General features: G+C 47.4%; 1 protein-coding gene across 1 annotated transcript in view; it reads right to left on the bottom strand.

Annotated features, from left to right (window-relative positions):
* The window catches only part of LOC123830767 (myosin VIIA and Rab interacting protein), a 204,103-nt gene that overhangs the window by 112,661 nt on the left and 77,020 nt on the right, over positions 1-14,422 (bottom strand). Inside the window, exon 3 of the mRNA XM_045857302.1 lies at positions 12,183-12,404. Within this exon, the coding sequence (XP_045713258.1) occupies positions 12,183-12,404 (222 nt within the window). The remainder of the gene's footprint in view (positions 1-12,182; positions 12,405-14,422) is intronic.

The following is a 14,422-nucleotide window of genomic DNA, read 5'->3' on the forward strand; positions in this document are numbered from 1 at the left end:
CAGAATTCAGGAAAGAAAGGAAACAAAAAGAACAATTACAGGAATTCACGACATGAGTGGTGGCAGAAAGGAGAAGTGGCACTGCTGGGATCCCAGGCAAGGACAGAGAGGACGGGCGGGAGAAGACACAGCGAAGGGAAGAGGAGGCAGAGGGGACTTGGGGTAACGTGACGCTAATGGAAGGCAGGTCACGTTACACATCACTGGGGTCCCTGAAGAAGAGAGACACAGAAGCCACAGCAAATCAGTAGGTCGCGATAGTTTAGAACCGTGCGTCTCCAAGTCGGATCTTCGGCCCAACCTCATCGCCTGGGGATTTATTAGAAAGACAAATTTCAGAGCCCTTCTAAGACCCACTAAAGCCAGAAACTCTGGGTTAAGGCCGACAATGTGTTCTAACAAGCTCTCCAGGTGGTCTGGATGCACACTCCGGTTGGAAATTCACTACAAGAGGAAAAGGTTTTCCCCAAATAAAAGAAGATCTGAATTATAGATTAGAGGGCACACAAAGCTTAAGAAAATCAAGTGCTGAACAGTCAACATCAGGCATACTTACAGGCATTCGGGCTTAAAACAAAACAAGACAAAACTAAAAATGTGCCCCGACAATGGGAGAACAGAAAAAATATGAACTGTGTAATGCGATCGAGCACAGCTATTTTCACCTGGTGTTTCTACTGAAGCCACAGTCTGCAGTGCACAGCTTTCCAGCACCTGTGGGCACTGAAATTTAAAGCAATACACACTCAAGGCTGTCCAGTGATGGTTTGCATCCGACTGTCCTCCCACACTCCCTGGGTGACCCTAGGAGATCTTTCAGAAGATGTACAAGTCTCCTCATTTGCTGATTCCCAAGTGGTGATGCCTTTAACAGCCTCAGGCCAATGCTGAGAAAGAAACTGTGGAATTAATTACCAAAATTAAATTTTTTCTGCTGTGCTGAGAAATAAGTATTGCAAATTGAGAAAAAACCTTCATGCTCACAGGCAATAATACTGTGCTGAATATTTTATAAAGGAAAGGAAATAGCTACTTAACCACCTCACAATAAAAACAACATAATAATAGCTACCCATTACTGTGGCTAGGCATCGCTAAGTGATCTACAAATCTCTCTCTCTTTTTCTTTACAATAACCTTTTGGAGAATCATCTTCTTTCTCCCAAATTCAAGAAGGTTAAATAATTTGTCCAGGATCACCCGGCAATTCAGTGGTTGATCAAGGATTCAAACTCAGGTCTGATGCAGACCATGTGGATGGAATGAATGAATGAATGAATGAATGATGGAAAAGGACCTTGGGAGATCACCAAACCCAATCCCTTCCTCTGGGAGGTGATGCCAATGGAGGAAATTCAGGTTTCCCATGAACACAAGGCTCCAGTGTATGGGATCATCTCCTTCCTGATAATACGTGCTAGGCACCGTCACGCCCTGCATGCACCCCGTGCTAGGGAAGGTGTGGGTGGGATGGAGGTGGCTGGAGGAGCCCTATGGTCCCTGAGCAGGACTTGCTGGGAGTCTCAAGGGCACCTGGTACCTGTGGTCATTGGTCAGCAGCTTTCTCCTTGGTCATGAGCGATGTCACAAGGAGTCTGTCTCAAAGGCTCTGCCGTGTTATTCCTTCCTTTCGATTATCCTTCTGTAAGCCTCAGCTCCTTTGATTGATCAGTTGCCTTCACCCCCAAATGCAATCCCAGTAACATGACTGTTTGGATGAGTTGGGCTAAAGGGAAACTCGAAGACGACTGGCTCGAGGCAGCCTGCACTGTAAGACTTCGTTTAGGCTTCTCCGAAATCCTCACTGAGGCTCATCCTGTGCAAGCAGAGCTCCCAGGATCCAGTAGATAAGGAGGCAAGCATGGGGATGGGGTGTGGGGGGAGAAGGGGAGAGGGGAGGACAGGGGTCTGGGAAGGTCAATACCAGTGCACTCTACACACTAAGGGCACTGCTGTTTACAGGCCCTCGAGAACCAGCAGTGCCCTGATCGTGCCTTCGACGACGATGGCAGTAATGACAGTAGGGGACATGCACTGAGTGTCAGGCACTGAACCGGTCCCCTCCATTCAGTCCTCACAACGACTCCAAGGGGCAGGCACTGCTATCCCTTTGCACAGTGAGTGGCGGATGTGAAAACTCTGTCAGTTACGTAATTCCAGAATCTGTGCTGTTTCCAGCACGCCTCACAGACTGACTGCAGTAAGAACCTCGACCTGCTTAACACGTGATGTGCTATTAGTTTTCGGCCTATGCAATCCCATCGATTGAACCAAAGCTATTTAATGAAAACTAACCTATTTAACCTAAGTTGTTTGCTTCCTTCGTGCTTAAGTTTCCCAGCATGTAAGATGGGGGAAACAACAGTACCTATTTCATAGTATCCTTGTGAATATTAAAAAGGGTAATATTTATAATACTCCTAGAGCACTGCCTAGCATATACTGTTATGTAAGTGGTTGTTATATAAAAGTCTCTCTAAATAAATCTTGCCGCTCCGACAGCTGGGACAATGGCCATGTTCATCGAGGAAAGGAGAACGTGAGCTCAGAGACTCTGGGGTGGGGAAGACTGGGAGGGCAGGCAGCAGAGAAGGTTCTTGCGGTGCGTCAGGGTGCCAGGGAGGGCGGTGCAGGCCGCCAGCGTGAAGCCGAGGGCCTAGTGTCAGTGGGAACTGAACTGGAAAGCGTGTGCCTCCCCTCTATCGGGGAAACTGATAGTGAACTTGGAAAAGGCAGCATGCACACTGACGACAGGGAACTGAATCACAAGATTTGTATGGCGGGAGCAGGGGGGCCCCCCCACTGGCCTCACTATGTTGACGTTGAGCTACATCCCAGGGAACTGGAAGAAGGCCCAGGCATTCTGGAAGCACGGGTGGGGGCGGAGGGTGCGAGCCCCAAAGCGCCACTCCCTGCCCTGGCCTTCTACTTCCTCCCCGGACATCCTGGTAGTGCCCTGCACCCTAGTTACGCCGAACCACCTATGGTTTCCCCAACTACTCAAGAGGTTTCAAGCTCTGGTCCACCTCACAGAGAGCAACCACAGTCTTACTGGCTTCTGGGGAAGGTGCAAGACCTAGTTTAAGACCCAGGGAAACCGCACTTACTGCTGATCAGTCAGATTGCACTTGGTCACGCAGGCACCTACCCCAGGCAAGCCCTTCCCGGGTAGCTAGTCCCTCCCAGCACCAAGGCTGGGCCGGTCCAGCGCCCTCCTGCTCTGCAGAGAGACAAGGCGGCAGAGCTCACCACACACAGCTCGGGCAGAGTGCGGGGAGACAAAGGGGCTCTGCCCGCCCCACCCCCCACCCCACCGCCTGTCTCTGCAGAAGGAGTGCCCGCCCAAGAAAATATCCTCATACCTTTGCCCCAGTCCACGGAGCTGCGGATGGAGCAGGGGACACTTGCTGGGGGAGTATTTAATGTCCCAGCCTTGCTACGCATCATTCCCCCTACTCCACATCCCCAAAGCATTGCCATCTCTTCCACCCCCTTTTAGACACTCTCCATCCAAGCCTTCTGTCTGCTTTTCGGGCCCAGAGCAGAGCCCTGGTCCCAAAGTGCCGCGCTGAACACACGTCCGGCACCAAGCCCCCCCCACCCCCGTCAGATGGTCAGCCATGCCTGTGATATTGTCTCTGAAACGTTAACCACAGCCCCAACCTCTAGCCCAGGAAAATAAAGAACAAGAACCTTTAGTTAAGGGACACGGTAATGAAAGAATGCTCAATATAGTTAAGATAATGCTTAAATTTACTGAAGATATAATTTAAGAAAAGTAACCTGTAGACATTTTTACTGTTTGTCGGTTGCCCTCATGCAGAAAACGTGGGGTCACTCTGGTTGAGAACACCCTCCCCTGACCCCCACCCAGTCTTTTGGGTGGTCTTCTCACCCACCAAGACCCTTTGAGACGGTTGTTTCTTCCTCTAGCCACACCTTTTATGTATGAATTCTAGGACTCACATAATTAATTATATTGTAATTACATGCTTTTAAGTTTTGCTTACCCCACCCTCACCCCAGTTCCTCAACTGTGAGTTCTTTGAGGTCAAACACTATGTATTATTTATTATTATTATATCCTGGACCAGCATAAAACACAATGGTTGGCAAAAATAAGGAACATTCAGTGTATTTGGAATGAATGTTTTTGAATGGAAATTCCCAAACGTCAACTCTCCTGCTTCTCCTCGCCTATCTGATTCCCAGGTATTGTTCAAAGGCTTCTCCAAAACTAGAGTTCATCCTTCATTGTCTCATTCCTACCGATATGGCCATTTCTCATTGCACAGCCTGCCAGAGCGCTGGTTGAGGGGATCCAGGATTCGGGTACTGTTCTTTCACGGTTTCCACCATGGATAGCTGGTAGCCTGTCACGTGCCAGAAGCTGGCCCAAAGGCTGGGTCCTGGCTTTCAGGAACTCAGTAAAGGCTCCTGAGGCTCTGTCTACCATCCAGCAAATGTGTGAACTTGGATGAGTCCCTCAAGCCTCTTGGCTTGAATCTCTGCATTTATGAGGTGGGCAGTAAGACTGCCCTGTCCCTGGGCTGGCCAGGACCAATGGAGATAAGATAATGCATTTTCAGCTTCACATGCCTTAGAAACTTTTCACTTCCCTGAATAAAAGCCCCAGCTAAAAGTTCTGGTGCTACTGAAAAGCAAAAACCCCAAGGCGTTCCTGGGCAGCAGGCGGAGCGCAGGAAGGTGTTTTTGGGACCCGCACAAGCTGGAGTGGCAGGGAACACCAGGCGAGCTCAGGGACGCATGGGTCGGAGCAGGTACCAGTGAGGAGCGGAGGTGCCTGGACCTCTAGAATCATCCCTGCCAAAGACTGCTCTCTAACCATAAAATCTGAGTGGAAGAACCGCATCTTCACAATTGTTACGTAAACCCCAGATTAATGAGCCAACCGTTCTTGTGCAGGTTGGGAAGGCTTGAAGAGAAAGCGTGGCCGGACCAAGAAGCAGGAAGATGAATGTGGACGGAGGTGGGCACTGGGACAGGGACACCCTTCCTAACTCCTGGCTCAGCTTCCACCAGTTCCGGGGGCGGGGCAGGGGTGGGGGGCAGACCTTAGCACGAGAACCCCAGGGCACAGCGTTCTGTATTTGTTCAGCGATGCTGATGCGAATGTCAGTGATCGCACATGGTTTAGTCCAGGGCATGGCTCCAGTCATTCTGAATTAACTCTCTTGTTTCTATGTTACCCGGTTAAAGAGAACCTCCCTCGAATGTTACAAGTGAAACCTATTCTAGGGCTTCCAGCCGCTTCTTGCTGCCTAGATACTGGGCCAAGGCTGGCCTGACCAGAGGAGCTGCGTTTCTCTTAGGAAGAGGCATTTTTACAAGGTCTTTTTGCTCTGGACGCGAGTCCTCCACAGCGGTGGCTGAAAACAGAGACGTGCTAGGGGGAGGAGGAGCGTCATTCTAGTGGGGACTGTCTTTTGTAAGGCTTCCTCTCGTCCTTGGGGCAGCGTGACTGCTGCTGGGAGGCAAACCAGGGAGGAGGGAGGGCACGTCCCACCTCCAGAAAGTCTTGGGCCATCTGAGGCACAGGTACTTTTTATATTTTTGCCTGTTTTTTCTCCCCCTCAAATGATGACAAGCTGTTTGACTGCTGGATCCATCTTAAAGAACATTTTTCTATTGATTTTCTCTCTTGATGTGAACGTGGCATCAATTAGGGGCTAAATGAGAACCGTTCTCTGTGACAGCAGGTCGTTTTCGATTTCATAGCCTCCTTGATTTCAGTGTTTGCCCAAAAGATAAAACTCCCCTCTTTAGTTTTTTTTTTTTTTTCTGAAAGCCTTCAAGGCTATTTCATGGCATGTCTAGTCCAGAAGCTTCTTATATTTTCAGGAGTTATTTTCATCTTACAGTCACTAGGACACATCAAGCACTGATGGGGTTGACGGGTAAGTACTAGGTTAATGATACGCTACAAAGGTGATGCTGAGAAATGCCTAATGGCCTTAAGATCAAATACAAAAATTTAAATACCAGTCTGCCATGGCTGGTGTGGCTCAGTTGGTTGGGCACCATCCTGCAAAGCAAAAGGTCGCTGGTTTGATTCCAGGTCAGGGCACATGCCTAGGTTATGGGTTTGGTCCCTGGTTGGGCATGTAAAAGAGGCAACCAATGGATGTTTCTCTTACCTTGATGTTTCTCTCCCTCTCTTTTTTTCCCTCCCTCCCCCTCTCTCTAAAAATAAATAAACAAAAAATCTTTTTTTTAAAGCTGCAATCTTTTTTTAAAGATTTTATTTATTTATTTTTAGAGAGGGAAGGGAGGGAGAAAGAGAGAGAGAGAGAAACATCAATGTGTGGTTGCTGGGGGCCTTGGCCTGCAACCCAGGCATGTGCCCTGACTGGGAATCGAACCTGCGATGCTTTGGTTCGCAGCCCATGCTCAATCCACTGAGCTATGCCAGCCAGGGAACAAAAATCTTTAAAAGAACAAAAATTTAAATACCAGCCTAGAATGATGAAAATTTGGCATTTTTTTCTACCATGTCAACACTCAAAGTTGATATGATGACATCTGCCAGACAGGTCACGGTGAGAAGGGCCCTGAAGGTGCTCAAGACTCCATTATTTTTTTAAGCGCACTCATTATTCCAAGGCCTGAAAGAATGGCCCTCTCGGTGGGTTCCTTGCTCCACAGGTCTGCAGTCAATTAACAGGACGGGTGCTACTAGTCTGCGTGATGTCTTGCCAGTCATTAAAATCCCCAGACATGTCCTACTGTGCATCGTGGTCGACGTTCGTGGTTGCCATGGCATCCTTGTTAGCATCCCAGGCAAACGGTCCCAATGCACTCAGGGTGGAAAGGTACTGAAATCCAGGTGATGGGCCCTGACTGGGTTAAGCTGGGGGTCAGCAAACGTTTTTGGAAATGGCGAGATAGTAAATATTGTTGAGGCTGTGGGCTATGCAGTCTCTGTGGTCATTATTCAGATCTGCTGTTGTAGGTGCATGCAGCCATAGACCATTGTAAACACTGTGTTCCAATGAAACATTTTTATAAAACAGGGCACAGGCCAGGTTCAGCCTGTGGGCCTTAGCCTGCTGGCTCCTTTAACAGAAATGAACATTTTTCAGTTTTATCCTTGAACAGATATTTCTTTCCTATCCTGCTTCCTTTACAGAATTTTACTTTAATGTCATATATTTTTATGTCTAGTTTTTAAAATTTATCACCATGTTTTCATTCTTTGGCCTAGCAATATGTGTAATGCATTAAATTTAATGATATTTTTGAGCCAGGGAGTTCAAAGTTTCAAAATATCTTGGCTTGAGTTACCAATTTTGACTGAGACACAGTTGATCAAAAACAAATATATTAAAATTCTAATAAGCAGAAAACATACATATTTATTGGAAATGCATCTTATCATGAGTTGGCTTTTCCATTGGTTTCTTTTCTGCATAGAGAAATATTTATTACTTCAATGAGATAGTATTCAGCACTAGTTTTATGCCTTCTTTAAAATTTTTTTTAAAGCCAGAGACTAGCTCTTTTTTTTTTAAAGATTTTATTTATTTTTTTAGAGAGGGAAGGGAGGGAGAAAGAGAGAGAGAAACATCAATGTGTGGTTGCTGGGGGCCGTGGCCTATATAACCCAGGCATGTGCCCTGACTGGGAATGGAACCTACGACACTTTGGTTCGCAGCCCATGCTCAATCCACTGAGCTACGCCAGCCAGGGGATATGCCTTTTTGTTTTAATTGTAAGCTGTGAGGAAATTTGTCCCTATAGCTGAGACTAGAAGCAGTTTTAATAATAATATCCTTCAACCCTGAACTCCCTTTGAGTCATGTCAAAAATCCAATAGTAACCTAAGGCCCCACATAGTGTTTAGTGGGCGTTTAGGTCTTCACTAACTTGGCTGAAAGTAAATAAGCAGAAATCACCTGAGCTGCAAAAGGAGTCGCCCCTTCCATTTCTAGAGGGCTACCCGTGGCTTACCAGCACACACTTAATTAATGCCAGAGCTGAAGCCCTTCCTGTCTGCTATGCGCCAGGGATTTCAGAAAATTGGAAACTCATGCACTCTTTTTCTTGCAGGGCACACTTCATTATCGGGTAGGCCTGCCAATATCAAGACCGCATTTCAGTGTGGAAGATTAGAAAATGTATAAGAAATCACAAGAGCCCCTCCTTAGTCCCATAGCAGGATGGTCACCTGCCTCTCCGCCATTTTGACCTGAACGTCCCATCTTCCAGCTCTGATCGCGTGGTGTCCCCGGTACCAGCGATGGTTCTTTAGGTTCTGTTTGAAGTTGCAGAAATGAGGTCTGGATGACTTCGGCGAAAAGGAAATTGAATGGAGCGATCTGGTGGCTTAAAGAACTGAGTGAAGACCTGAGTACCCGAGACCAGGGTGACAGGACTAGTGATCGTGCTCACAGGGACGTTATCCACAGTCAACGTTTGTCACCTGTCTCAGGGTGACTTGGCTCTAACTGTCCTCCATTGACATGTCACTCCGCCCAAGATTCAAATTCCCCAAGAGGACTGGCATTGTTTGGGTCATGGACCCACTCACTCACTGACTGGGGTGGTCTAACCTCCAACTTTTTTTAAAAGATTTTATTTATTTTTAGAAAGAGGAAGGGAGGGAGAAAGAGAGGGAAAGAAACATCAATGTGTGGTTGCTTCTCGCACGCCCCCTACTGGGGACCTGGCCTGCAACCCAGGCACTTGCCCTGACTGGGAATCAAATCAGCAACCTTTTGGTTCGCAGGCTGGTGCTCAGTCTACTGAGCCACGCAAGCTGGGGCCCAAGTCCTAGATTTCTTAATTTTTGTTTTACTTATACCTGGTTATAAAATCACACACGCATAATGTGAAAAACTTGAAAGCACGATAGAAAACAGGTAAGAAAAACATTATCCATAAGTCTACCTTCCAAAGAACAATTACTCATAAATATAGCATTGATTGTTCATTTCTTTTCAGTCTTTTTTTCTGTATTTTCTTCATTACATAGTGATTATACTACATGTCCATTTTGCATTGCGGTTTTAAATCTAACATTTTAATATAAGAACTCACCCATGTTAACCCAATACACACATTCTTTTAAAGGCCCCGTCATACTCTGTCAGGTTAAAAGTGTAGTCCTCTTGCATTGCTGGGCATTTAGATTATTTCTGCTTTTTATATTACAAATAATTCAGAACACATCATTTTTGTACAGCATTTAAAAATATAATCTGTTTCCTCTTTATAGGTTTTCAAAAATGAAATTACTGAGTGAAAAGTTTTGGACATGCTACAGCCTCCTGATACACGTTGGGAAAAGGTTAAGCTCATTGAGACTTCACCAGCAATGAATGAGAATGCCTTTTCCAAACCACCCTTGTCAGCAGAGTAGAATGCTGAAAAAAAATCACTAATGAGGAAAAAAGAGCACTTGAAGCATACACTCTATTCCCTTGCTTTCTAATGAGATTCATTATTTCCCTACGTATGTGTTAACCTGGAAATGTCCTTATCCTGTAGCGATAATTCTTAGGGGTATTGCACCCCCATTGGGTATCTCTCAAACATACTGTGGAGTTTATACCAAAAGGGCAGTATGCTAATTTGTGAATCCTGTGGGCTGTGTGAATGCCAAGAGATAAACGATCAGACAGCTGAGAGATTTCAGCTCCAGGTGGAGAGAAGTGAAGCCTGCGTCGTCTCAGAGAATCCAAAGCAAATGCCACAGGCATAAGGAGGAGATGTGTTTTGATTTCAGTTCCAACCATCATCTTTTTCTCTCCTTCCCCGAAAACAATCTCCCAAATTGGTCTGCGGTAAAGGTAATAGCACAAAATGACAAAAAATCAGAGAGAACAATTTTTATAACAAAGCAAAGAATGAGGAAGCCAATTTGTTCCCAAGGAAAGTAGAAACATCATTCTTGGATCAATTCAACCCCAAACGAGAGAGGCTGATGTGCGCTGGCGGTGCTTACTCTGAAAGTTTTGTTTCCTGCAGAAGACCTCAGAGTGCACCTGCTAGGTGTCCTCACCTATAATGATTGAACGAATGTGTACAGTAACATAAATGTACAGGAACATAAATTTATGCATAACAAAAAACAACAAAGGGAATGATTCAGTAGCATCCCATTGGCTAACTTCCCAAGTAAGGAATCCATCATTCACTCAATAATAAATTCGTCAAATAATAATAAATTCAGTAAACGTGCCTTAAATGCTTCACGTGTTGAATTCTGCTGTGTCCTGTGTATTGCTGGGGGCTTCTCCTGCTTGTTGCTACATATATAAAATAGGCTCCTCTGAGACATCCTGCAGAGTGTAAAAGACCGTCAGGCTGCAAGCCATACACCTGAGGCACTCTGACCCGGAAACACTTCTCTATCAATTGCAAGGGAAATTTCAAGAAGCAAAATCCTGCCATATGCACCACGAAGGTCTTTCCTGGACGGGTTCCTACGATGAACCGGAACACTGTGGACAAACTAGACACAAGCTTGACTTTCCCATCCCTTCTGATTTCAGACACCAATAATCCCAGGACTCCTGAGCTGTCCCCACCAGACATCGCTCAAGATGAACACAGCAACATTCCCAGCTTCTCCTCAGCAACCTCTTTCTGCCAGTTCCGACTTAAACAATGTGGCGCGTGTTTTATCTATGCTAGACACGCTGAATGTGGGAGACTCCTCCATAATCCCCCTTTTCTTACATAAATTGGAACAAATGTACATTCGTTTTCAGGATGTCTGTCCAGGGAGCCTCCTACGAGTGGTCCGTCATTTTCCGATGTCCTACTACTGAGACTCGGGGCACCGTCACGGAATGCTTACACGGACATGATGCAGGAGTGAGTGACGTGGCGCTCCCCAAGCCTCCTGCCTCCTGAGTAAGAGCCTAGATATGAGCAACAAAAATTTAAAATGTAGCCTTAGGAGCCCATTGCTACCCTTTCCACCGCTTATTTTTCAGTGTCTGGCTACTCCTTGAGACAGTCTAGTATAGATAAAATAGCCCAGGATGGGAATCAGAAGACTAGCTTTTGAGGTAATGTTCTTCCATTTACAAGCAATGCGATCCTGGGGCAGTGTACTCGTCACTGACCGTCACTGCCGTGTGATGACAGCAGCGTCTCCTTCCACTGTAACCGACACCAAACTCACACACACAACTCGGGCGGAATGTGGGGTTGAGAGGCCGTGACTATAGCTTCCCTGCTATTAACGGTTCAGTAAATTTGGAGATTTATCTGACCCATGGAGAAGAGAAACAGAAAAACTGAAACAAACAAACCAGGACTGTATAGATACCATTTTCCTTCCGTGGGTGGGTGAATATATTGAAGGACAGTAAAGGATAGCATATTTTCATAACTGCTACTTCAATGATTTTCAGCTGCTATTTTCTACGATTTCACAGCCCCTTGAGGATCAAACCCAAATTCTTCACATAAACTGACCACCGAAAGAGTCTGTTCCAGACCTTCCACACACCCTGGGAAACCCGTCTTTTTAACCCAGGCCACACCTTGTCCAAGAATGCCCTGTGATTCCTCCTGAGTTTCACCTGGGGTCCCCTCTTAGAAAACCCCTTTAGGACACCCCAACACTCTCTGGATCCTTTTCTCTTTAAAGTTCCCAAAACCCTGTTTGAACCATGCATTTTTCTGCTGCTGGACACTGTCCTGGTCTATTATTGCTCAGCCCACAGAGGTTTGTGCGCCTCTCACACGTCAAGCTACTTACATCTACAAAGGGAGTTGAATAAGACAGGGACAGTCCCTTGTCCTTGAAACATCCACCATGGGGTGGGCAGCCCAGTGGAGCCACGACAGATGTGTGAACCGAGTGCCGTGTACGACTCACCGACCGGCTGGGCACAGCATCACGACTTCCATGCGTCCAATCACCCCCCGGAGCAACCTGCCTCACTCACTACCACGGTTCTGGCCCCCAGCACAATTCCTAAGACTCCCACATGTACTTGTGGAGTAAATGAATGAACAGATGAGACCAGAGGAGAAATATGACGCCTTCTCGTCCCCTCTGTGATGCTCACGCAGTATATCCTTAACTGCACCTCCCCTGGGTGATCTCTTTACGGCACTCAGCACTGCAGGCTGTTCTTACCTGGCTTCAGGAAGATGGGTGGCCCCAGCCGAGACCCCGGGGGGCACACTCGGCCACTCACCTGGCTTGCTGGCAGACGCAGCAGATCCACACCTTCTCGTGCTTCTGGTAGGAGCAGCAGCTCTTGCAGACGTTGAACGCACAGTCCCCGCAGCGGCGCTTGGTGTTGACGAGGAAGGCGAAGGGCGAGCAGCAGCGCATGCAGCAGTGGTCCACAAACTTCTGGTGCTTCGAGAGGATGCGGCACTTGCTGCCCTCCTCATCCAGCTTCTGCTTCATCTCGCTGGGGGCAGGGAAGGAGGAGGAAAGCGCAGACCAGGTCAGGGGGCTCTCTCCCCAGAGCGCTCCCGCCCCAGCCCTTCCCCAGGCCGAGCCACACGTGGGGTCTTCCTGTGCGACGATAGAACTCACAGAGGTCACCCGCCTGACATAGTCTCCAAACGGGAGCCCCGATGGCGGATTAATTGTGTGTGCTTCTGCGTGTCACTCCATTTTCTAGGAGAGAGCATGAGAACCTTACCGCTGCTATTTCAGACACCGGACTGAGGGACATTTTATTATTACAAAACTAAGCACATCCTCGAAAAACAAAACCTTGGACTTAATTAACTAGCACCTTTTCAAAGGAGCAGGAGATCGTGCTATTATGTTATCGTGCCAAAACACTAATCCTTGCAACAGCCCTGCTGGGAATATGATCGATGCCGTGCAGGCCCCGTTTCACGGCCCCCCCTGGACACGGAAGCTCCCAGGGGTTTTAAAAGCTTTCAAATCAATGCACGTCAATAAAGAGTCGCTGGGTGATGGGCACGGCCTTAAGCAGGGGTGATTCAGAGCCGGATAGAAGACAACTCCCTTTTTCTGGTCCGCCGACCAGAGGAAAACACTCCAGATCCAACCCACATGGTAAATGATGGCTGCGCAGAGAGGAGGCACCCTTGCCTGACACAGTGAGTTGGTCAGACAGGGTGAAGCGACAGGGAGCACGTGCGAATCACCTGTATTCTACCGCTCTGAGTTATTTGGGTGTCCATCCTCTCCTGCCCCTCCCCCCCGCCTCCCACTTCCTGCTATGTTACAGCGGGATGATGTCGTGACGCCTAGAACACTGTGTTTTTGGTTTAGGTTTTCAGGTGTGTGGGCATCAAGCAGTTCCCAGATTCCCCTTATGATTTAAGACCTCTGTTCTATTTGTAAGTATGTCCCCTTTTTCTTTCTAAACATTGCTTCACTGAGCCTGGGCTTTTTACCCCGAACTTGACGCAGGAATCTCATTTTCAGCTGCTTCTCTTCCAAAGGCTCCAGGCTGCATCTCCAGCCCCCAGGCCAAAGGGAACACTGCAGTACCCACCTCACTGCGCCCACCCTCCGCCCCGGGCAGCAGGGCCCCTGGTTCCGCTGTTGGAGGAGGCTGGTGACTCTGGTTTCAGATTCCCTCTTCACTTCCACCTCCCGGGAATTTCCCGGTTCCTACTCACCACCACCCCCCACCCCCCGCTTTAAAAAAATTGACATATAATTTGCATTCCATAACATTTACTCTTTAAATTGTACAATTCAGTCGTTTTCAGCATGTTCACTAAGTTCTGCGAAGCACCACCACTGTCTGATTCCAGGACACTAGCACCCACCCAGACAGGAAGCCCCCCCTTACGCAACAGCTGCCCCCTGCCTGCCCCCCTCAGTCTGCGCCGACACCAACCCACCTTCTGGCTCCAGGACTTGGCTTGTTCTGGACACATAACAGACATGGGATTGGACCGCATGTGGCCTGTTGTGTGTGGCTTCTTTCTTTGCACGTGTTCAAGGCTCACCCCTGTTGTAGCACATGTGAGCACTTCGGTCCTCTTTGCTGCCAAATAATATTCCACTTAGGGACGTGCCATGTTTCATCTGTCCATTCCTCAACCAAAGGACACCCAGGCTGTTTCTACGCATTGGCTATTACGAACAATGCTCCGCTGAACGCTCATGTATAAGTGCTTGTGCGGATCTATCTTTTCAATTCCAGGAGGGAAATCACGGGGTCTTACGGTAAAGCTGTGCTTAATTTTTTTTAAGAAATCGCCAGACTGTTTTCCAAATGGCTGCACCATTCAGATTATGAGGGTTCTGATTTCTCCACACCCTCACTACCTCTATTATAGCCATACCAGGAGGTACAAGGGGATATCTACCATATTTTTAGGACTATAAGAGGAAACTGGACCATAAGACGCTCCTAAATTTTAGAAGAGGAAAATAGGGAAACATTTTTTGAAGCAAAAAATGTGGTAAAATATTTAATAACCTGGGACCCTG

Source organism: Phyllostomus hastatus, unplaced genomic scaffold, assembly GCF_019186645.2.
Source record: "Phyllostomus hastatus isolate PE091 unplaced genomic scaffold, TTU_PhHast_1.1 phas_scaffold_129, whole genome shotgun sequence".
In the NCBI taxonomy this organism is placed as follows: Eukaryota; Metazoa; Chordata; class Mammalia; order Chiroptera; family Phyllostomidae; genus Phyllostomus; species Phyllostomus hastatus.